Source organism: Lutjanus erythropterus, chromosome 12 (genome assembly GCF_056507025.1).
Source record: "Lutjanus erythropterus isolate fLutEry1 chromosome 12, fLutEry1.hap2, whole genome shotgun sequence".
Classification (NCBI taxonomy): Eukaryota; Metazoa; Chordata; class Actinopteri; order Lutjaniformes; family Lutjanidae; genus Lutjanus; species Lutjanus erythropterus.
In genome coordinates this window covers 39,263,946-39,288,753 of record NC_139328.1, presented here as the reverse complement: position 1 = coordinate 39,288,753, position 24,808 = coordinate 39,263,946, and the positions used below count along the sequence as shown (strand labels likewise).

Sequence of the window (24,808 nt, the reverse complement as noted above, 5' to 3'; positions counted from 1 at the left end):
CAAGGCTGTTATATGACATTATATTCTGTAACACAGACCAATAAATAAATAAATGAAAAGAAGAAATCATTTTTACAGTGTTCTAGTGTGACTGAATATTTCGCCTGTGAACTAGTTCAGGCAGTCAACTCGAGCTGCACTGCCAATCACACACAACATGCCTCACTCTCGATAGAACATACCAAACGCAACGTTCTAATCTGGCTGTCTATTTAAACTGCTAAACCTCCCATTTCTCTAAACAGTGTGTTAACTGATTTGATAAACTTGATTGACATTTTATGTGAAACAGTGTTGCTTTGATAATCTACTGCCTACCATCATCGTTCACAGCTCCCAACTGACATTAATTGTTTACAGCAAGCAATTTTTGATACTTCCTGTCATAATGTCAAACCTCGCTCACTGATGAACTCATCAAGATTTTGGCTCTCAACTTGCAGGCCTGGTCTGCTCACGAGTAGCAGAATGATTATCTACAAAGTTTTTATAGGGTGAATTCTTTCACCTCTCTCTCCATTTCAAAATAAAAGCTCACAAGCAGGCCAGGCCTGCAAGTTGACTGTCAAAAACTCAATTGGTTCATCAGGGGATTTGGTTTGACGTTTTGACCAAAAATAACAATAAATAAAATAATATGTCAATCAGGTTTATCAAATCAATTAACAATCAATTAACTATTTCATTGTTAATTCCTAAACATTTTTAGAATTTTCTCTGTTACTTCCAACCATCACAACTGTTTTAATCAAATCAGCTTTAAATTAATCAAATCACTTGATAATTTATCACTTCATTTTTTAAATTTTACATCCTTATTTAACCCCCTGTTTTGCAATTCACGTGCATTTTCATCACCTCCATTGTTAGCAATTATTTTTTTGTTACTTTCACCCCTCCTAATTTAATTACATTACGTGTTACATGTACACAGCATTTAGATATTGTAGCTTGTGGAAGTGCAGAAATTTGAACAACTCTAAGTCATAATATTGCATCGTTTTGACAAACTTATTGTAGGTTTTGTATGTAAAATCTCATTCTGCAGCGTTAATTACAATTGTCAAACAAAAGTAATGGAGTTTGTACAATATTACCCTCTGAAATGTAGTGGAGTGTAAAGTTGCATAAAGTGGAATGACTTATAAACTACTGCAAAACTGTATTTAGTATAGTACACGTACTTGTACTTTGTGCCACTGTAAATTATATTTAATTCTGTTCATGAGATGTAAAATAGTATTACCTTTGAACGCCTTACAGTTCTGCAGCAGTGTCCTGTTGAGGTGAAGACAAATATCTGCCTGGAGACACTCTGGGAAACCTTTTAAGACCTGCAGGAGAAGTAGGGACAGAGGACACAGTTAATACTCTAATGAACTGGTGTGACTGAAGACTGTGTAAATTGCGAACACAATCTCTTAATAAAGTACTCTTATATGTTTACATCAATGTAGCAGTTTTAGACATACAGTCAACGTCTCTGTATCCTGACTAACTGGTAGTTGGTTTAAGTGTTTAAATGGCACAGTGAACATTTCACTGGTCATGGTAACAATCCACTGAAACCATCTACTGTTGTATATTAAAAATAGGGCTCCATGTCCCTGGTGTTAGAGCAGTCAGTGATCTACGCTGTAACTGCTGGAGTTTGTTAGTTCCTGACAGGAATTTGACAGTTGGATTGTTCTATGAGTGTCTTTTCAAAAGAGGTTTATTTCTTACAAGACTTTCTTCTTAAAATTGGACATAACACTTTTCCACTACAGTCTTTGGTGTCTGCCAACAACAGCAACAACAACAATAACAACGATACTACTACTACTACTACTTCTACTACTACTACTACTACTACTACTAATAATAATAATAATAATAATAATAATAATAAAAAATAATGGTTGATGTTATAATTATAATCTATTTATATAGCTAGTTTCAACAATGTTAGAAGGTCCTGCACAGGTAAAAGCAAAACATTAAAACAACTTATAAAAGCTGGAGTAAAACATCAAATAACAAGCACAAATAAAAATCAATCAAATAAAACCACACAATAATATATAAAATCAGGAAAACAGAACATATATTCACCTATTATTTAAAGCATCTTTGAGTATCTTGGAAACACTCAAATGCATTATTATTATAAAATGCTCATCTGACAAAAATCTTATTTATATTATTTTTCAAAGGGGTTTAAAATCAGACACACACAGGTAACCTAACATAGTGAAGCAGGGCCTGCATGAAGGCCCTTAATATGTCAGTAGTACATTTTTTGATTTTTATTAAAAGATAAAACTATAACAAAACTATAACATGACAAGAAACCCAACAGTTCCAGAAACACTGTTTTTTTCTGTTTAAATCAGGCCTTTAAAAATAACTATATTTTCTAATTAACTAATGTTAATTGTAAAGTACTGTGTGTTAAGCAAAACCAATTCTGATTTATCTAATTTTTTTCAAATTTACCTCTGACCATAGTCAAAAGAGGTGGGGCTATTTGGGCACTGCAGTAAAGTCAGTGGATAGGATGATTTAGTGGTAAATCAAATTCTAATTCTAATTCATACAACTGGAACTTTTTTGATTTCTCCTGAAATCTGCCATATAATTTTTGTAGCTTGGGAAGCTTTGGAATCTTATGTAAAATGTCAGCTGAAGAGATGTTTAGTGTGCAGACAGGCTGGCACCGTCTGAGGACAAAATCCTTTTGACTTTTGGTGAAAATTGTCAGTTCTCAGTCAAAACCAATATAGAAAATAACAATCATGCCTGTTCTGTTATTGTTGAGTTGGAGGGCAAAAAAATTCCATTATTGATTAATTTGTTGATTATCTTCTTAATTAATCGATTAATTGTTTGGTCCATAAAATATTCCTAAAGTCCAAGGTGACGTCCTCAAATGTCTTGTTTTGTCAAAACCCAAAGACTTGTAGTTTACTGTCATTGAGGACAAGAGAAAGCAGAAAATATTCACATTTGAGAGGCTGAAATCAGAGAATTTGGTAATTTTTTTGATTAAAAATTTATTCAAAACAGTCCATCAATGACAAAAACAGCTGGTGATTCATTTAATAGTCAATTAATTATCAATTATTGAATAATAGTTGCAGCTCTACTGTTGAGAGTCTAAGAGGTGACATGAGGTGAAGAGGTGATGGCTGACAGTGTTAGATCACCTGACAGTCTCTCATACTCACAGCATTCATGTCTATCCCATTAGTGTATGACCATGCGTGTTGGAAGTACTCCTCCAGCCGCTGTCTCAGAGGGTTTGGGATCTGGTGGAAGCGGATGAACTCTCGAACCCTCATCATCTGGGCATGGTAGCGCGCCGTACCAGAGTACAGCCGCTGGATAATGGCTGACACATTACCAAAGATACTGGCATACATCAGAGCTGGAGGAGGAGATACCTTGTATCATTTACTTTTCGCTCAAATGACAAGTTTGACCTTCTAGTGGTTCATCAGGGCAGTGGTTCCCAGCATTTTTTCCTTGGAGCCCCCCCACTTGTATCTGAGGAAAGCTGAGCTCCCCCAGCCCACACACACATGCACACACAGATAATCATGGCACCACCTGAGAAGGAATATAAGGAAGAATTCTGGATTAATTACTGCTGTTGCGGAGGACTGTAACAAACTGCATTAAATCGGAGCTTGAGATGGCCTTGGCCTTGTGTGTCAGTCAGAACACAGTTCTTAGAATTTGACTTTATAAATGGCAGTGTATGTCTAAATACAAGCTCCACTGGTATCAGACAGCTCTAATCTGCCATCCTTGTGTGGTGTTTGCTGACCTCTACTGCAAACCATGGACACCTGTAACAATTCAACAGAGTTGTCACAAACTACATGTCTCCACATACTGTAGCTGCCTGCAGTCTCCACAAATACCACAGACAAGAATACTGGATCTGTTAACATGACAGCATCACTTCAGGTGAGTCAACAGAAATGACAATTCTGAGTACAGAACAGTGATGTTGATATAAGGACATATAGGCCAGTTAGCTGTCCCTATAGAACAAGCTAATATCATGTGACTTAAAGAGACAGTTCATCACCAAACTAATATACATATTTTTTTTCAAAGATTATTTTTTGGGCTTTTACCTTTATTTTGATAGGGACAGCTGAAGGTATGACAGGAAAGGGGGCAGAGAGAGGGGGAATGACATGCAGCAAATGGGAATCGAACTAGCGACCACTGCAGAGGACCAACAGACTCAGTACATGGGGCAAATGCTCTACCAACTGAACTATGGGAGCATCCCCACCATTGTACATATTTTTTCCTTGGCCTGTAGAGCTATTTATCCATTTATAGGGTTGCGTATCAATTCAGGTTTCCCATATCGATTTGATTTGATTCACATGGTCCTCATTTGATTTGATTCACAATTCGAATCAAATCAATATTGATCTGTTTAGGGATATGTCACTTGCAATACCAATTTAGCTTCGATTTTATGGTGAACTGTCCTTTAAAGCTGTGTCGCTCAAATAGGGGTATGGGGATCCCCAAGGCTCCATGGCACTCTACCAGGGGGTCTGTGAAAAGTTTTCAGATTCATTCATTTTTATCATGATATAAAAATAACATGTTTATATTACATACAGTGCTTAACAAATTTATTAGACCACCTGCCATAAAGATGAGAAAACATAAATATTTTAGAAATATTTCCAAAACTTGTTTAAAACTAAAAATGTTATTGTTGAGGTGGTCACGTGACCCTAACGAAGATGGCAGCTTAGAAAGAAGGCTCTAGTTAGCCGTGCACAAAAATCGTCTTATTCCCCGGATTGTGGCCTAAAACCCTGGAACTTCACTAGGTATCGGTTATGTCAGCGTCTCACAAGACAAAGGAATGTGAAATTTTCACTCGAGCTCGCAAATCGGCTATTCACAAGACGAAGGAGGCCCCGACACCTGAGCGGGCGGACGTGAGCAAGATGGCCGACATGGCTGACGTGCTAGCGGAGCTAAAGTCTCTCCGTTCGGAGTTCGGGCTGAAACTGGACGGTATAAATAACCGTCTTGGAGATGTGACAGACGCGATAGTAACATTAGAGGGCAAACTGGCTGAAGTTAAACAGGATGTGTCGGCACACACTAAACGCATCGAAGAAGCGGAGAAACGTGTGGCTTTAACGGAGGAGGAACTTGAGAAAACACAGGCTGAATTAGCCTCAACTGCGAAACGGCTGACATACTTGGAGGCGAAGACCGACGACTTAGAGAACCGAAGCAGGAGGAAGAACCTGCGTGTGTTTGGTTTGCGAGAAGGGGCCGAGGGTACCCGTCCACTACTGGATTTTGTTCGGGAAATGTTGCCAAAGTGGCTAGATCTCAGCCCAGACCAGATCCCGGTGTTGGAGAGGGTGCATCGCACCCTGGCGCCACCGAAGCTGAACCAGCACAGAGCAGTCCTTATTCGTTTTTGGAAATTTCAGGACAGGGAAACTGTTTATCGTCTCTCATCACAGAAGAACATCCTACATGACGGAGCAAAAATCACCTTTGTGCAGGATTTCTCGGCTGAAACGATGCGGAGACATCGTGAGTTCAGCACAGCCAGAAAGTTGTTCACGGAGATGGGAATATTCCGGGGATTTCAACTTAATCCTTGCAAGATCAGAGTGGTCCATGACGGGAAGGTACTCCTCTTCTCTTCACCGCGGGAGGCAGAGAAATTTCACCGTGAAATTCAACCTAAAGGATAAACTTTACTGTACACGTCTGTTGTCTGCTTTCTGGAATAGATGGCATCGGTGACGGGGATTGATTAACAGGACTAGTGATGTGAGTGTTGACCCGCTAATAATTATTTTGAAGAGAAAGTAAAATGTATTTTATATTGAGAATGAACAATGTGTATGTAGTGTGAACTGGGTCTGGTGCTTCTTCGTTTTCCTCCCTCATTCTGATTTCGAAAAAGACGTTATGATTAAGTGAAAGTATTATCATCATCATTCCAGCTTTTAAAGCTGACTTCAAACAATGGTAAATGTGTTAGGAAGGGAGAGATAGGATTTGTTTTTGGGTTTTTTTTGTTTCATTTGAGTGGATTTTTTTTTTCTCTATAATTTGGTAAAGGTACAGACCCAATGTCCTTTTCTTTTCAATAGTTTAATTTACTCCTTTTTGAATATCCGGGGAAGACAAATGTTGTTAAAAGATGTGCTGTGCACGGTTGATAATGGGTTAAGCTTCCACACTGTTAAACTTGGGTTCGCGTAGATTAGCTGCTCCTCATGCAAATGTGGATCAGTGTACCCCAGTTATTTCTTGGAACTTTGGGAACATGGGGAATAATGGTTAGGTTTATAGCACTTCAGTTGGGGAAGTGCTTAGGACAGGGGGGGGGGGTATGGGGAGGGATATCTGGCATAATGTTTTACATTCATAGTTTGTTTTTTTCTTTACCTTTTTATCTCAGCAGTGCATTTAATAGCAGTACCTCTATTTATCTTTCGGTTTCTTCTCCAACCAGACAGGACTACATCTTATACAAAAATTAAAACACAAATATGTCTCAAATAAAAATTACAAGCTGGAATGTCAGAGGGCTGAGAGAAATAGCTAAAATAAAGCAAGTTTTGAATAGGATTAAGCAACTTAAGTCCCAAATAGTTTTCTTGCAAGAGACACATTGAGGAGCTGCAGAAGTTGATAGATTACAAAAAAGATGGCCGGGTCAGGTCTTATATGCCCCATATAATAATCGTGCCTGAGGCGTGCTCATACTTATACACAAATCCATACTGTTTCAAATTGTTAATGTTATTTGTGATCAATCTGGTAGATACATCATTGTTCAGGGTAACTTATCCACACTCAAATTGAATTTGGTTTGCATTTACGGTCCAAATGATGATAATCCAATATTCTTTCAGAACTTGTTCCTCACTCTGTCTACTTTGCAAGGTATGTATATTATGGGTGGTGATTTTAACTGCACTTTAGAGCCTACAAAAGACTGCTCAACCCACCTTGACTCTACTCATACACAGACAAGGAGAATATTGTTGCAGTTGTGTAAAGATTTGAATTTGGTTGAAGTATGGAGGGAACTGCACCCAGATGAAATTGAATACTCCTGTTATTCAAGCACATATGGAACCCACTCACGCATTGATTATTATTTGGTCTCTTCTGGACTCTTACCTAAAATTAAAGAATGTTGGTATGATAGCATTGTTATAAGTGATCATGCAGCTGTATCATTAAATTTGCATATAAATAAATCTACTCACAGCTCCAGGAGATGGAGATTCCCAGTCGAATTGCTACAGGATGCAGAGTTTATAAAATTTGCTGAAGGACGCATTGATAATTATTTTGAAATAAATCTTGATCAGACTGATGCATGCGTGAGATGGGAGGCATTCAAGGCATATATGCGTGGGGAAATTATTAGTTATACAAATTTTAAAGCTAAACAACGGCGTATGGAAATGGAAACATTGGAAAACCAAATTAGGTTGTTGGAACAAGACTTGTATAATAATTACAACCATTTGAGAGTAAAGGAATTGCAAATTATGAGAGCCAAATATAACAAGCTATCAATGGATAAAGTTGCAAAAAGTTTGATGTGGTTTAAAAATTCTATTATGATCAGGGAGAAAAATGTGGTAAGTTATTGGCTTGGTGACTCAAGAAAAAACAATCAGATAGGGCAATTAATAGTATCATGACACCTAAGGGGAACTTGACCTCTGACCCACTGGAGATCAACAATTGTTTTAGGGAATTTTATGAGTCTTTGTATACATCGGAGTGCAAAGATGATTCAGAGAGTCAAAATTCATTTTTAGATCAGTTGGAATTTCAGACTTGGTCAGAAAGTGAACAAGAAAAATTAAACTGTAGTCTAACAATAAAGGAATTGGCAGAGGCCATTCAAAATATGCAGAGTGGAAAAGCACCAGGACCGGATGGTTTTCCTATCGAATTTTATAAGACTTTTAGGGAAAAACTTCTGGTCCCACTTCAGGCCATGTATGAGGAATCGTACACAAAAGGCATACTTCCACCATCTTTGAGACTTGCAATAATAACTTTAATTCTTAAGCCGAACAAACCCCCAAATGAGTGCTCCTCTTTCAGGCCGATTAGTTTGATGGGATGTGACACTAAAATACTTTGCAAGGCCTTGGCCAGAAGACTAGAATTGCACCTTCCATACCTTGTTTGTAATGATCAAAATGGTTTTGTTAAAAAATAGACATGGATTTCACAATATTCGGCGTGTTTTGAATGTATTGCATGAAAAGTACGGTTTTAGGATACAGCTGTATTGTCCTTAGACGCGCGTCAAGCCTTTGATAGGATAGAGTGGGACTATCTTTTTAATGTGCTTCCACGATTCGGAATTGGTGTAAGTTTTTTTAAGTAGATACGGCTTTTGTATGCAAACCCAACTGCTGAAATATTGACTAATAATAATGTTTCCAAACCATTTATTCTCCAAAGATCAACTAGACAGGGGTGTCCCCTATCACCTTTACTATTTGTATTGGCTATTGAGCCACTGGCTATGGCTATAAGAGTTCATGAAGGCATCTCTGGTATAATGATCGGTGGTTGTGAACATAAAATATCTCTGTACGCAGATGATATAATACTTTTCTCAACGAATTTGAAAGATAGTATTCCCCAATTAGTGGATTTCATTAAAATTTTTGGAAACATTTCAGGGTATAAAATCAACAATTCCAAGTCAGCATTAATGTTTTTAAATGAAAATGAAAGATTACAGCCTATTGTAGATACACCATTCACAACCACTAAGGAAGGTTTTACGTACCTAGGGGTTAAAATTAGTCCTGAGATGAAACAGTTGGTTTCTTTAAATTATGACCCACTGGTGGACAGAGTGAGGGACATGCTAAACCGTTGGACCCAAATGCCCATATCTATGATTGGTCGCATTAACATAATTAAAATGTTAGTCTTACCCAAATTTTTGTATTTCTTTCAGTCGCTTCCACTGCCTCTACCTAACACCTTTTTTCACAACATTAATGATTTGTTGAGAAAATTCATCTGGAATAATAAAAAGGCCAGACTCCAATTAAGGTTATTATACTTACCATATGAAAGAGGGGGGCTTCAACTCCCCAACTTAAAATGGTATTACTGGGCTGCCCAGTTAAGATCAGCAATGTATTATTTTTCTGTGTCTCCCCTTCCAGCTTGGGTATCAATAGAACAGATATCAACATCGGGTCTCCCTCTTAAGCTTTATCTATATTCAGCAAGTATTAAAAAGCTACTTAAGCAGACAAAGAATCCCTTTCTTAAAAACACCATCTCGGTGTGGTACTCTGCACACCAACATGTTGGTGATACACCTGCATTGTCACAGTTTTCCCCTATATGGGGCAACAGTTGTTTTATACCTGGAAGAGCAGATGGTGGATTTAAGATGTGGTTCGATAAAGGTGTTGAAAAAATTTCAGATTTATATGTAGAAGGCAACCTGTTGTCATATATCCAGCTCTGTGAGAAATACAAACTTCCAAAAAAACATTTTTTTAAATTCTTACAGCTGAAACACTTTATCTTATCCATACACACACAATTGTTATCCATACCTCCATTGTCTAAAATTGAAGAATTAACTTTATCCCACATGAATGGCAGAGGTCAATTTTCCTTGCTCTATGAGTTATTGTTAAGATATTCAAAAGATTCGTCCCTCCAAAAGTTAGAGGCATGGAAAATTGATATAAAGGAAGACATTCATGAAGCAGACTGGGAAATGGCCTGTTTTAAAGCCCAGACACAGTCTGTTAACACAAAATTCAAGTTATTACAATACAAATGGTTAATGCGGACCTATTTTACACCTAGCAGGTTAAATAGGTTGTTCCCTAATATCCCAGATATCTGTGTGAAGTGCAGAGAGGAAAAAGGTACATTAATTCATTGTTTATGGGAGTGTACAAAGTTACAGCAATTTTGGAAGAGCGTGATTGAATGTATAAGCCACATAATTGGAAAGGCCGTTCCTTTACATCCCAAACTTTGTATACTGGGAATACATCCTGAGGACTTTGTTGTAACCTTGCAGAAATCCCTGCTTATTGACTTTGGACTTTTACAAGCTAGAAGGATAATTGCACTTTTATGGAAGAATGTGGATATACCTTCCGTTGGAATGTGGACAAAAGAACTGACGGCCTGTCTAGCCTTGGAGAGACTGACTTATATTTTGAAAAAGAAGGACAAGGATTTTATTCGTTTGTGGAGCCCTTACGTGGACTTCTTGGAAACTCATGATTTTGATTGATTTGAAGCTTTTTGCAAATTATAAACTGCTGTGATTATGATTTTATGTTATTTTCCTTATTTATCCTTTTTTTTTTTTTTTTTTTTTTTTTTTCTTTTCTTATTTATATTGATTTGATTTGATTCGATTTGATTTATTTATTCATTTTCTTGCCGGGGTTGGGGATATTATACTTATTTTCTTTGTTGAAATTTTATTGTTCAGATTTAATGCTTGAAAACATGTTATACAAAAAAAACATGTTATTGTTATTTATTTGGCAAATAACAAACTGAAACACATGAACAGTCTTTTTTCACATACAATAACCAAAAAGCGTAATATTTTGTATGGCCTCCTTTGGCCTTGATAACAGCTTGCATTCTTGCCTCCATTGTTTTTATGTAGTTTTCGACAGTCTCTTTCTGTTATTGAGTTCCAAATAGTTTCTAGCTGTTCCCACAGACTTACTTTAGATGAAACTTTTGTGCGATCAATCTTTGAACCTACTAAATCCCAAATTTGTTCAATAGGATTGAAATCCGGACTGTGACTTGGCCAGTCCATCAGTTCCAGTACTTCGGATTTGTTTTTCTTGGTCAAATAGTCTCTGCACAGCTTTGAAGTATGCTTGTGGTCATTTTCTTGTTTGTAATATGAACCCACGACCAATCAGATTCAGTCCAGAAGGGATTCCATGATGCACCAAGATGCTGTGGTAGACGTTCTTGTTCATGATACAGTTGATTTTCACTAATTTGCCCACACCGCTTCCACAAATGGAACCTCATACCATAATGGAATCTCCACCGTGTTTCACTGTGGGTGCAATGCATCTGGCATCAAAACGTTTTCCAGCTTTTCTGCGGACATGAACACGACGATGCTGACTGAAGAGTTCAAACTTGGACTTGGTCCATCCAAAGTACCTTCTTCCCTTCATCAACAGTCCAGTGTTTGTGCTCCCTGGCAAATCTGAGGAGTTTCTGGATGTTTGCAGACTTCAATAATGCTTTCTTAGCAGCTAGTCTTCCCTTTAAACCTTGTTCCGTCAGCTTGTGGTCATTCTGGAGACTTTCTCTGACTCTGATCTAGAAGCATTTGTCTCTGCCTGAAGATCAGCAGTGGTTTTCCTTCTGTCTCAGTACTTAAAATCTTCAGGTGTCTGACATCTGCTTCAGTTAACTTTCATTTCCTGCCTCTTCCTGGGCGCATTTTGTAAGTACCAGACTCTGCAATTGACTCCATGTCTTTCCCTATTTGTCTCAGAGATCATCCAGCATCATGAAGTGTTTTAATGTGTACTCTTTCATTTTCAGTGCAGTCTCGACGTTTTACCGTTGTGAACAGGAATGAGGAATTTCAAACTGAATTCACCTTTTTGTACCCAAATTTGAGCTGGCTCACTGGGCTTCTCTGAGAAGTCAGAAATTAATCAAGCATAGCATTCAACCACTAAAACTAATTTTTCTGTTCAGGAATGCAAATAAATAACTATAATTTGACATCTTAATCAAGAAATAATAATGTGCTTTACTATGTTTTCTGATTTTTTTGTAAAACAGTAAATTTGAAAATTCATGGATAACAATAATAATTATATTTTAACATTAAAAATATCATTTTGGTTAAAGAGCTTCTACATACTGATGTATTAACCATTACAGAAACATAAAAAATGGTTTTGGTAATTACCAATGCTGTTAATTTATGGCAGCTGTGGCATAAACCTTACATTGGGTGGTAGTCTAATAAATTTGTTAAGCATTGTATATATATATATATATGTGCGTGTGTGTATATACATATATACATATATACACATATATAAACAATATTAATAATTTGTATATAAATAGTGCATATACATAATAATATATAATAATGTGTTTAAAGGCTTCATAGTTAAATTAATAATATTTTAATTTTAAATTTAAAATAGTTCATGAATTATATTCTAGTCTAACAATCTAATCTAACTCTAATTAAATAAATCCTTCTCCTGCCAATCAGCCACATTAATGGTATAAACCACCTCTCTCTACATGGTGCAAACATTTGAATATCTCTCATATCTTTCTAAAGCATTTCTGTTGTGGTGTTCTTTCACATAACTAAAAAGTAGTGTAAAAAAAAAAAGACAGGCTAGGTCACAGTACTCCAAGAGACATACATGAGGGAGTCCTCAGTCCTGCGTATATTTTCTTGTAAGGGGTCCTTGGCTGCAAGAAAATTGAGAACCTATGACCTAAAGGATTAGTGGCTGGAATTACTGGCATATAGTGATGAGATTACAGACTGCAATCACCTTGCCTCCCCCTCCAAATGTGTATAGAAACAATGATGTATTATGAGCAACTTATATATCTGTAAATAATTTGGTAACCGCTGTAACACATATGTGAGCGCTGGGATTTTATCAGTGCAATCAATGCTGTTTGGATCATTTCAAAGCGTTTTCACCTAAACTGTTTAAGTTTGATGATGAGTGGTGAGCTGCTTTCAGAAAGAGTTCTTATTTCAAATCAAACTGCTGTCCATGTTTCCCTGACATGATAGGTAGAACTCACCTCCAATAAGCATGACGCAGATGGAGAAGATCTTCTCAGAGTTGGTATTTGGGGAGACATTCCCAAAGCCTACACTGGTCAGACTGCTGAAGGTGAAGTACAGAGCTGTGACGTATTTATCTCTAATGGAAGGACCTGACCCGATGACGGAGTCATTGTAGGGCTTCCCCAACTCATCAGCCAGAGTGTCCAGCCACCCAATCCCAGCTGACGTAGACCGCTCCACATTACCGATGGCATACCTAAGGCAGAGAGACAAATACTTCAAATGAATTAAAATCACTTTCAACATGAAGCACAGAATGCTCTTATCTATTGTCATTTATAAAAGAAAAAAAAGTATCTGAAACCTCTACAATCTGATTGGTACTTCATACCACAAAGTATTTTAGGTTGGACCGCAGCAACGTAGGGTCAGCCCCATAAACATGAATGATCATCTGTGACCTACTGACTGAATGATGAAATGACACAATTGGTCAGTCAGGAGTTGGTTGTTGTTCTTTCAAAATGAATATGCGCCGAAAGCCCAGAATGCAAGGTGCATTTATTATTACTGTGAATCATTTGGGTCTGTGTACAAACCATTCATTCAATTATTTAATGCAACCCCCAAAACAAACACACAAACAAACAAACAAACACAAAAACAGAAAAACTGTCAGAGTGACAAAATTAACATAAATAGTGTTTCCTACAGTGTGTGAGGTGTCTTGCATTAATCCCCAGGGAGATAATGATGCTCTTGTTCCCCTGATTGACCCTTTGATTTAACATGCTCAGGTCATACAGTGCCATCTAGTGGCCATGGTTATCAAAGCAGATTTAATAGTATTTCTGTCTGTCTGTCTGTCTGGATTCCTATTCCCCTACCTATCTATAAAGAAATCTCAAAAACAGAAATAAAATAAAATTTTATTATACTTTATTTTATACACACTTTAAAACAGGAAAAAAAAAATATATTTTTTTTTCAGACAGAATAAAGTAATTGAGTAGATGGATATAAAGTATTCTTCTTGCAACTGCATTCCTAATTTCTTTCTTTTTTTTATTCAAATATAACTTAACCATGCCATGTGATATTCTACTTCAATACACTTTAAGAACACATACTACTGGACCAATACAGAGAATTACAGATGAACATTGCAGGTTTCAGCTCCAATTCATATTATTAAAAAACTACAATGTAAGAAAAAATATCACACACAAAAAAAGTGACCTGGTTCTTACTGCAGTAAAACTGTGTTTTTTCGTCCACAGCTTTACCCTACAAAACTTTATGCAATATTGAATACATAACCAGAATGAATAAATCACAGCCTCACAAAGTGATCATGATCAGATTCATAGTTGTGACAAATTTCTTAGATCTACAGACTTTCTCTCTTTCTCTTAGTGCCAAGAGTTGCAAAAATCAAAATGTTTTCATTAAACCCAGTGTTTACTACATTACAATGTTACCACTACCTACTAATATACACTACTTTTTATTTTTATACTACGTCAATGGTGAATGTATGTTTGGCTTGCTATATAAGCCATGTTCTCCCTGACATATGTTCTTACAGTAATAAAGCTTGGATCTGAGTTCCGAATACTGAGAAATACAGTAGAGTAATGTACCAGATGCAGGCCAGCCAGTGAGCGATGAGGGCAAAGGTGCACATAAGAAGGAAGAGGACAGCTGCTCCATACTCTGAGTAACGGTCCAACTTCCTGGCTACACGAACCAATCGCAATAAGCGAGCAGTCTTCAGTAAGCCAATCAGTGTGGTGGTCTGTTGGGAGGAGACACGGAGCAGCAATATGACTGTGTGATTTGATTAAAAGAAAAATACAATATATACAGTATACAGGATATACTGTATATTATTAGAGCCAGTGGCCAGTTGTTCTTTCTCCTCTTTCTCTTTTGCTCTTGTTTTCCTGCCTTTCCTTCCTTTTGCCCCAAACCTCTACCTTTTACCCCACCCTCATCTTTCTCTTGCCCTCCCTCCTCCCTACCTCTCCCTCTCCACCTCCCCTAACCACCTCCTCTCCTGAGCGGTAGATGAGGAGGTCAAAGGGAATGGCTGCCACCATGTCGATGAGGAACCACCCTTTGAAGTAGTGGACTGCAATACGAGAGGACTGGCTCACCACCTGACAAGACAACAGACAAACAGTCAGCCGCATGGATCAACAAATTTTAATAACTGTATTTTGAGAGAGAGAACCTCAAACCCTACAACCTTGTTAGATGACAATAGAGAATCAGATTTACAGTATTGCAAAAAAGGTTTTCATGCTCAAGGAATCCGCCTTGGTATTTTGGTGCATAATGATGAATATAGTAGAAAAAATATAAAGAAAGATGAAAGAATGAAAGAGTTTTAAAAATAAAACAGTGTTCATGCCAGAGTGTTGGGAGGACAGAGGGATCCCATAGAGGACAGAGGGGTCCACCCCAACTTTCTGACAAACATGAAGCTGTCCCCCAATAAAATTTATTCTAAATAAATTATGTGATTAAAAATATATATTTAATAAAAGCTGATAGTTTGCACATAAACACACCAGTTATTGAAGTTTTTGTTTATGCTCCTTTCATCTGTCCTGCTCATCTGTATGAAGTGCAGATATCACTTTACCTTCATTGGTGAAAGGAAGAGTCCCAGGCCAGTCAGTGCATGTATGACTGTGTTAGCTACTTCATCACATGTTAGTTAATGATGCTACTGAATAAATGGTGTGTGCCTGTAGAGTCTCAGTCATGGTGTTAATAAAGACCTCTGGAAAAAAAAGATTATTTTAATGCTTATAATTCACATTAAGTGAGGTCACCTACCTTCTAATAATTACATGGAATTGTGGCTAAAAAACAGCTATAAATTAGTGAGTCAGTTCCAACACCCCAACCCACTGTACTTTGATAACTCTGGTGAGAGGATTTTTTTTTTTTTTTTTTTTTTTGTGTGTGTGTGTGTTTGTGTGTGTGTGTGTGTGTGTGTGTTATTATTTTGCTATTTAGTATTTTGTGGTACAGGTTCTTGTTGTTATTTCATTAGCATTAACACTTTAGTGGCATGTACAGTGTCAAATTTTAGTCCACCATACTGATTAGTATCAAATTAGTCATTCCAAAGTATGGCAAACTGGGGATTTAATAAAGTTACTTTTGTTTGTGGTTCCTTTCAAAATAAAATAACCACTTAACAGTGTTTAGTGTGCTACCATTTTTCCTCATTGGAAAGAGTTGCATAGCCAAAATTAAGCCATTTTATTTTGCACAGATCACAATTATAACTAACTATAATTAATTTAATTATGTGCATATTACAGAGGATACTGTACAAACCTTTTTTTTTTTTTAAAAAAAAACTTCAAGATCTGCAATCATGCAATTAGAAAATAATAAAATAATCAACTGATCAATCTATTTGAAAACACCTATGTACATCTTATGGAACAGTCTGCACAAGGGGCACAGCTAACTAAGGAGAAAAGGGGAAGAATGGAACCTCTTTTTGTACAAATAAACAAAGCTGCTTCTTGAGATGGGGGACCCACTTGTGAAAAAAAGGAACTGTACATGGTGGTGAGCTGCAGTTTCAGTCTGGATTATTAGAATTTATGACAGCACTCTGATGAGCACATCATTTGTTTCAGACCGCTGAAACTCAAGTCAGTGAATATTTTTTTCATTCATTCACACATAGAAGGTAAGTTAGTAGATCTGTCAGTTAATCAGATCAGTTCACCTCATCATTGGAGTTAACATATGTGGTTCTGAAGTTGATGATGATGTCAACAATGAACATGATGTCCACTATAAGATCCACCACATTGAGGGGGGAACATGAGTAACCACAGGTCTGCATGGCTGCCTCCTCCTGGTCACTGAAGGAAACACATCAATAAATTAACACATGGGTTTGATTCAAGGAGAGACAAAAAACAATGAAAAAAACACACAAATGGCAACAATAGTACAAAATATTTGGACCACAACATTAAAAACATATGATGTATTTGAGGGACAACAAGGAACTTTCTAGACTTGCTCCCTCAATTGACATGTTTATAAAGTCAGCTTCCTAAATTAAAACAATGTTTGCAGATTAGACCATAGTCTAAGTCTAATGTAGTGGATATATAAAAAATTCTGGTATTCTTTAAGCCTTGTTGGGCCAGAAACCACATATATATATATATAGTACCACCTATAGGACAAATGGATTTATATATATATATAGACGCCACTTTGGACCGTTGCTGTTAAAATGGCAACAGGGCAGCCATACTGGGGCAAAATTGGACGGTGAACAAATACACAGACTGGGCTAATATTTCTCACTAAACTGAATGTGCCGTCCTGAGGATTTCTATCTCTACTTTATTACTGTAGACATGAACTGTGTCTGTAAGCTGAAAAAATATTGAAAAAAATTTTGTGGCTTACTTTTTCTGAGCTCTGTGTAATGACCTAACCTATTCACAACTGTCAAAACTACTGCATGAACTCACACTCCTTGATTTGTTATACCATAAACTAAAGGCTACTCCAGATCACCACATCTTATTGACCTTCATCTAAATAATTACTCAATCAGTTTTCTAAAAAGAGCATTCAGCAAATATTCACTCCAGTTTAAAATAAGAACCTAAATAAAAGGAACCAAAGAATGTTCTGATCTAGAGCTCGTAAAAAGTGAAGTGACTTATGTCACTCATGTCTCTGCTGAGATGTTGAGATCCAAACAAAAGCTCCATGTAGACATGTCACCATGAGAGCTAGTTAAAAGTATCCATCTTCATCAGTCCTGTTACATCTAGCAGTAGTTTAGAGAACAGCATGGAAACCTTATATCTTCAAAATAAACTAATGCAGGTCAGAGGATCATCGGTGCTGTGTGAGTCTCCACCAACCTGAGTAGAAATGTTGCAGAATAAGGAGTGAATATGGCAGTATAGATCACTAAGAGCAGAATGACCCAGTCCCACACAGCTTTGAATGGACTGTAGTGAAGGATTGTCCACTTCTGGATCCTGGGAGTCTGCAGCTTGTACTCCGGTAACACATCAGCACCCAGAGACAGCACCTAGAGGAGACAGAGAGATCTATTAGTCTGTTCATCCACTCTGTCATCCTTATTTACAGCTGCATGCAGCCCCACAAGGCAGCAGATAGGAACTACAGCTGGGTGACAAATGAAAGTAAATTGTCTGTTTGTAGGATATTCCACCTAGAGCTTGAGATCTGTACCCGAACGGGTCGGGTTGAGTCAGGCCTTATTTGTCACATATTTCACAGGCTCACGTCAGGTTTAGTTGTTACTATATTTATTTATTTGTTTGTTTGTTTGTTTGTTTATCTTTATTTATTTACTTATTTTAATTTTCTTCCCAATTTAGTCATTGAAAATTCCATTTCCTGCTGAAATATGCTAATGAGGGTCAGGCCCAGGTTGTTTTTGGACTAAAATTTGTCGGCATTAGGCCTTGACAGGCTCAAATTTTCAGGCACGATTAAATCACTAATTCCACCTAGAACCTCCCAAAAGAGCTTCAGTGCTCCATAGACCCCAGTTGTTTGGAATTCTACCGCAGAAACTAACAACATTCTCCCAAAATTACATCCACCAGGTTTACAGGAACACACCCTATGGGTTGGGCTCAAAATACTTTGGCAGGAGTCTTGCTTTGCACCAGCCTGATAAGACAGTGAATCAACTCGCTACACTTCATTTCCATATTCAGCATATATTCAGCCAACTCAGTGGAGTGGGTGGGTGCAGGTCTAGACACAGGTTAGCTTTTCATTTCCAATACATACTCAGTAGGGTTCTACCTCTTCATGGGTACTCCTTCTGGGGTGCCCACTTCTGGCCCTCCTTCCCCCTCCCAACAGCCTGACAAAGTGTCAGTTTTTACAACATGGTGTGTGATGAAAGCACAGACAAAAGCAACATTGCTCAGCTCGCTTGTTTATTAAATGGTTAATTATTAATGGAAACAAAAGATGACATTTTCAGAAATATTGAGCTCTCTTGCAGTACTTGAAGGTTGAAGTGGCCTCTCTTTGAGGTAACAATTCAATCAGTGGCCCCAAGCTAACTTGAGTTTGAAGCCCCTGATGGAGCCACATCCTGAAAATTAAGCCTGCATCATCAGTTCAGATTAGATCTGGAAAACTGTAAAGTACTGAAGTGCTTTTGGGTGGCATCAGTTCTTCCAACTGGAAACATCCTCAGTCACTGACTCAGAGTTAACCTCTAGTGAAGCAGTATCTATCTGCTTCATTGAGGAGAGCTCATGAATTGGTTTGGGACTACAGAGGAAACTACAACATTTACTGTCATGAATCATCTGCTGCAGCTACTGCACATTCCAGTTTGGTTTAGGATTCAAGGATTCAAGGATTTTATTGTCATTTTCACTGTGCATTTACATACACAAGAGAACGAAATTTCGTTTCTTGATCAGTGAATGCAGTGCAATAGAAACATCTATAAAATAGTAAACATTGTAATAAAATATAAGCATCATAATAAACTAATAAATAGGAATAAAATCAGATAAAAACAGTTCATTCTCTCAAAGTGCTTCAGTCTCTTGACTTGACAGGTGTCTTGGTCAGACTGTTACACTGCTGTGTCACTACATCTCCACACCTGAACTATGAATGTGCTGAGTAAACGGTTGTCAGAACCTATGGGAGTGATGGCAAATGGAAGATCTGGAATTATCCTTTCTTACCCTTTATCCTTTTCAGGGGATCAGGTAAGGGGCTACTAAGGGGAGACTAATGACCTCAGTATTTCCTAATTAGCTGAGCCAGTGAGTGGAACATAGATGGATAGGGTGACAGGTCAGTACAGTTTTAATAACCTCACTTCATCATCAGTGTATAGTTGAGATGAGATATGGGCAGTGCTCCATGTGCACTGCAAAGTCTTTTCTCCTTCTGCTTCATATAGCAGTGTCTGCCACTAAATTATCATGACACAAGTAGGGTTTGGCCTCAATTGGTTTCCTGGTTACAAATTCAAAGAAACATACTCTCAGGAGAGAGCGATATATAAAATCCATCACATACTGTATTCAGCTATGACCGTGTTTTAAAACTGCTGCACCTGCATCTCTAAATGTGTATGACAGTAAAAGTAACACTGTGTTACATTCAATGTAGATCGATCTATGCCTTATGATAATGTTGATAAGAATATTATGGTAAAATAGCTTCTCTCCATTGGTTTTGATGATGTTGCTTGCAGTTGTACAACTAGTTCAAATCAGATGGAGTAGAGACAGTTCATGTAGGTGGTTTCAAATCAGGCCCCCACATGGCCGGTAAAGGTGTTCCTAAAGGATTAATATTGCCCGTCTGCTATTTACTCTATACAAAATAACGTTTACTAACTCAACACTGCAATATCCATTTTTATGCTGATGATACCATCTCCTGACTTCAATGCTCACAAATGGCTCTTTTCCATACACATGAGCTGGCCTGGCTCAACTCAGTTTGACTCAGTCCAGCAGATTGGGGGCTTGCATTTCCATTACAACAGCGCTACACACTTAAGGGTGTGTCTTTTACCTGAAGACGAACTTGAGGAGGCTCAAGTCCAGTGGCTGTAAAGCGATGGATAAACTGTTCATATATATCTCTGGGATAAACACACAGTTTCCTTAAATTCTTCACAATAAAAGTCCCATGTTGTCTTGTTATTTTATTATGAAGCAGGAAATGTTTTTATTCTGGGGTTTCATCAGCAGTAACTTAACACGACTTGGACACAGCTGAGAGTGAATATGAAATAGTAAAATAAAGCAGATATCAGAAAGTACAAACAGCGACGCGAGAGAAAATAAACTTCAATACATAAAGATTCTGTTAAAAGCTAGAAAAGTACTGAGAGCTGAACATAAAGTAACTTAAAGAAACTTCTTTTTCTTTGCTCTCCTGCAAAGCTCAGTATCACAACATTTGCTTGCTCATGGGGGAGAAAGGAAGCTTATCATGGGTTAGCCATGGCTGGCAAGACCTCACCACAGGCTGCTTGGAGGCGGTCAGGCTCGCTTTGGCCACATTGATGTTCAAAGGTTAACTTATATCTCACCAAGATTGTGGCCATTTTTTAAATAATTTATACTTCATATTACAATTAGACCAAAGTAAACACATTTAGACAGGTTGTGAAGCCTGTTTTGGTTTTGTTTTGGTCCTAATTTGTCCATCTTGTACTAAAAATAATCTATATAAAGATGATGAAGTTCTCTTTTATAATCAAAGACAAGTAGCCACATTCCTCAACTGGACTTCCTCTGAGAAGTTCTGGGTTCTTTACCTAAGAATTACTTGCTATGGAAATCTAATTATTTGTGCAACAAAACACAGCATTCATTATAGATGAATGTATGCACCTCTGTCTTCATACCAACATGAAAGTGGGGCTGTGCTCCACAGTGGTATACCAGCTGAAATCTATACACACAGACTCTGGGGACAGAATTGTGAACAGTGTAATTAATCAGCAGCAGATATGCACTCCAGACAGGGGAAGGTGCTACACATCTGCAGCACCCAGGGCAAGCAGGGGGCAAGAGCAGCGTGATGGATAGAGAGGACTCAGAGGTGAAGATGATCCTCAGTAAAAGGAAAAATATTCACAAAGCATCTTTAGACTTACTGCTTGAAGAGACTATTTTATTATTGTAATCTCACCTGGGGATTTCAGCTGTTAACATGATCAGAACATTCTTTTTATAACACTAGAAGTGATGGTGATCATAGTTTTCATTTAAAAAGTGAATGAATATGACAGTTTCCATTACTCCAGTATTGTATGGATTGTGCTGAAGGAATAAATATACTTTGCTGCAGTGCAGTGATGATAACTAACCACTGAAAACATCTGTAACTATGGCTCCATCCTCCATATTGAACCACATTTAGACTATCCCAGAATAATTATATTGTTTATAACATACCAGTGCTGATTAGCATTAATTATGGTGAATGTCTTTGTGTAAGTAATATTGATCAGCTCCGCGATAAGCATGGAATCAATTAAATTGCCCAACATCAGCTGTATCGGAGATAGATGATAGTGACACACACACACACACACACACACACACACACACACACACACACACACACACAAACACACACACACACACACACACAGTTGCACTCACCTCATGAGCTACTAGTGAGGAGATGCGGACAGCTCTCTTCACTCTGGTGTTCCTGTGATCACTGCCCAAACCTGACAGACCGTCCTGAGAGACACTACTGTCCACACCACTCACTGAAGACATGGTCAGCACCTGCTGGGAGTGCAATTCAATCTGTCTGTCTTCACCTCTGTCCAGCTTTTATCTTGTCTTTGTTATTCCTTCTGGCTGAGATGTTTTATAGGTTACTGCTGTACAAATTGTTTTATCTTTGGGTTTTGTAGTTGTTGCTCCTCTTCTTTCTTCTCCTCTTAATCACTTGCTCTGTCTTCTCTGTCCTCTCCCTGTTTGTGCCTCTCACTTTCCTTTCTCCTCTTTTTTGGCTCTCTTTCCACTTTCCTCCATCTTTATCGCTGAGAATTTGTCACTCTATCCACCCACATATTGCGGGTGGAGGTCAGTGTATCCTTCACCTTGTTGCTGTCATCAGTTTTTATCTGTTGTTGATAAACTTACAATGGAACAGGGCTGGGGTCAGCTAAATTTAATTTTTTTTTTTTGGATAAAGATTTAGTTTGGATATCACAATGTTTTTAATTGAAAAAAGGTCTTTGATCTTATTTCATGGTGCGAAGTTCAAGCTGAGAAATATTAGAAGTCCTGTATTTGTAGATTACATGATAGTATTCTCACGGTTTTTATTGAGACAAATAATGCTCCCATGGGTCAGTTTACGACCACACACTGCCAGACTGACCTTCTGTTTGCCTTCAGCACTTCTTCATTACATCCACAACACATCACAGCTGAATCATTTACTAACATTCTCCCAGTGATGCTGCAAAGACCTGAACCAAGTAGATCCAGAGATGATCAGTAAGTGCACAGTTGGTAAAACTCTTCCACCTGCAGCAGGTAAGACAGTTCTCAGGATTATTTCAGTTGAAGTAAAAGTTCTTGCTTTCTGTCTCTGGGATCAGTGATGTCATCTGTAGACAGATAAATATCTCATCCTTCCTCGCATCCTGTGTCTCTGTTAGTCTGTGATTAGTCTTTGATGATCTCTTCAGTGGTGCGCCTCAGCATTTTCAGCCCCACGCACTGATCCACTCATCCCTTCACCCGCTCTCTCTCCTCCCCTTTTTGTCTCGCCTTATTTCTCTCTCTCCCTCCCTCTCCTCTCATCCATCACATACAGTGTTGCAGCACTTGCACTCTATAGGACAAATTATATGTTTTTGTTACCTGCAGTTTTAAGGCAGTGGTTACTATCTAAAGTCTACAACAAGAACACATATTCTATATTTATATATATCACAAGTCATTCGCTCTTATTGTGACTGGACAGTGCTAACCATTGAACCCTCATACCACCAAGAGGTTCACATTTGTGTTTTTGAGTGAAACTGATTGACAAGTGCAGTCCATCCAATAGTTGTCAAAAAGTTTCACTCAGCAACACAAACATGAATCTCTTGGTGATGCTGGTGGAAAAGTCAGAGGTGACATACACATACTAACCTATCTGTTGAAATGCTTCAGTGTTTAAATGACTAAAAATGCATTTTTAATATGTCCAGTCATTATATGCAATCCATTACACCCCACCCTTATTGATGTGTCTGCCAAGCTCACAGATATCTATAGTACTTTTTTTTTTTCAATAATTCTTCTGTTGACCTACAGGCAAATTTAGAGTCACCAATTAGCCTGTGCGTCTTTTGACTGGGGTAGGAAGCCGGAGCCCCCAGAGAAACCACACAAATATGGGGAGAACATAAACATAATAAGCATGATTTGTAGCAAATGTAATAAAAAATGCAAAAAGAAATGTTTGGTCCTTTAAAAGACATTTATACTGCAATGAAACCTGCCTTTCCTCCCTTATATCTGTCTGGTCCTCACTGTTAACAGAGACTCCAGTTAGCATTGTAGAGCTGTCATGATACCAGAATTTTAAACTTTTATACAATACCAGTATAAAAATGATACTCGCTACCTCTTTTGATACTACAGCAAAAAAAAAAAAAAAAAAAAAAAAGTCCTTGGCACACACAACTGTCTGGTTTTGCTGCAAATCAAATTTCAGGCAGAATAATAAAGACTGAACTGAGGTCTCAAATTACTTCTTTTTTTGCAGCTGTGGTACTTTTGATACTATCATCCGTTAGTATTGTACTGTTTTGAAAAAGTACTGCTACTTTGATGCTGTTGACAACCTTATAGCAGTGTAGTTCATACACTGATAAACACAGAATTAGACTTCATGATCAAATGAAGTCCATGCTCACATGCTCCTTCTGTCTCTCTCACACTTTCTGCTGCAAGCACCCTCAGGACCCCTGCTTCCCATGTCCATGTTTGAGTTTTCTGACTTGATGTGGACCTGTGGAGTCTCAGCTGTTAGACTTCGGTAGGTCTGCTCATAGAACCAGAGTTACAGTGGTAACATTCAGTGTTACATTAAACTGACAGTGATGGTAAAGTAAAGTGACTCTGCTGGTGTAAATTAAATTAGGTATTTTTGGATAAGGTCAACTGCAAAGCCTCAAGCTTCCATATGTGCCCTCCTAATTATAGCTAACAATAACCTATCCAATCCACATACACACCCTCTCTCTCTCTCTCTCTCTCTCTCTCTCTCTCTCTCTCTCTCTCTCTCTCACACACACACACACACACACACACACGTCCTCACACATCAAACTACTCGCTGAAACATTTCTCATCAAAGCTTTATCCCACAGAATATTCTCAATGTGTAATTAGG

The 24,808-nt window shown here is 37.8% G+C and overlaps 1 protein-coding gene across 1 annotated transcript in view; it reads right to left on the bottom strand.

Moving 5' to 3' along the window:
- Positions 1-24,808, bottom strand: part of LOC146318482 (voltage-gated inwardly rectifying potassium channel KCNH6-like) — an 81,066-nt gene that overhangs the window by 8,263 nt on the left and 47,995 nt on the right. Inside the window, exons 7-13 of the mRNA XM_084733227.1 lie at positions 17,782-17,954; positions 16,614-16,752; positions 14,878-15,015; positions 14,497-14,651; positions 12,868-13,109; positions 3,210-3,409; positions 1,247-1,334 (exon numbers count right to left, since the gene is read on the bottom strand). Coding sequence (XP_084589353.1) covers positions 1,247-1,334; positions 3,210-3,409; positions 12,868-13,109; positions 14,497-14,651; positions 14,878-15,015; positions 16,614-16,752; positions 17,782-17,954 — 1,135 coding nt within the window. The remainder of the gene's footprint in view (positions 1-1,246; positions 1,335-3,209; positions 3,410-12,867; positions 13,110-14,496; positions 14,652-14,877; positions 15,016-16,613; positions 16,753-17,781; positions 17,955-24,808) is intronic.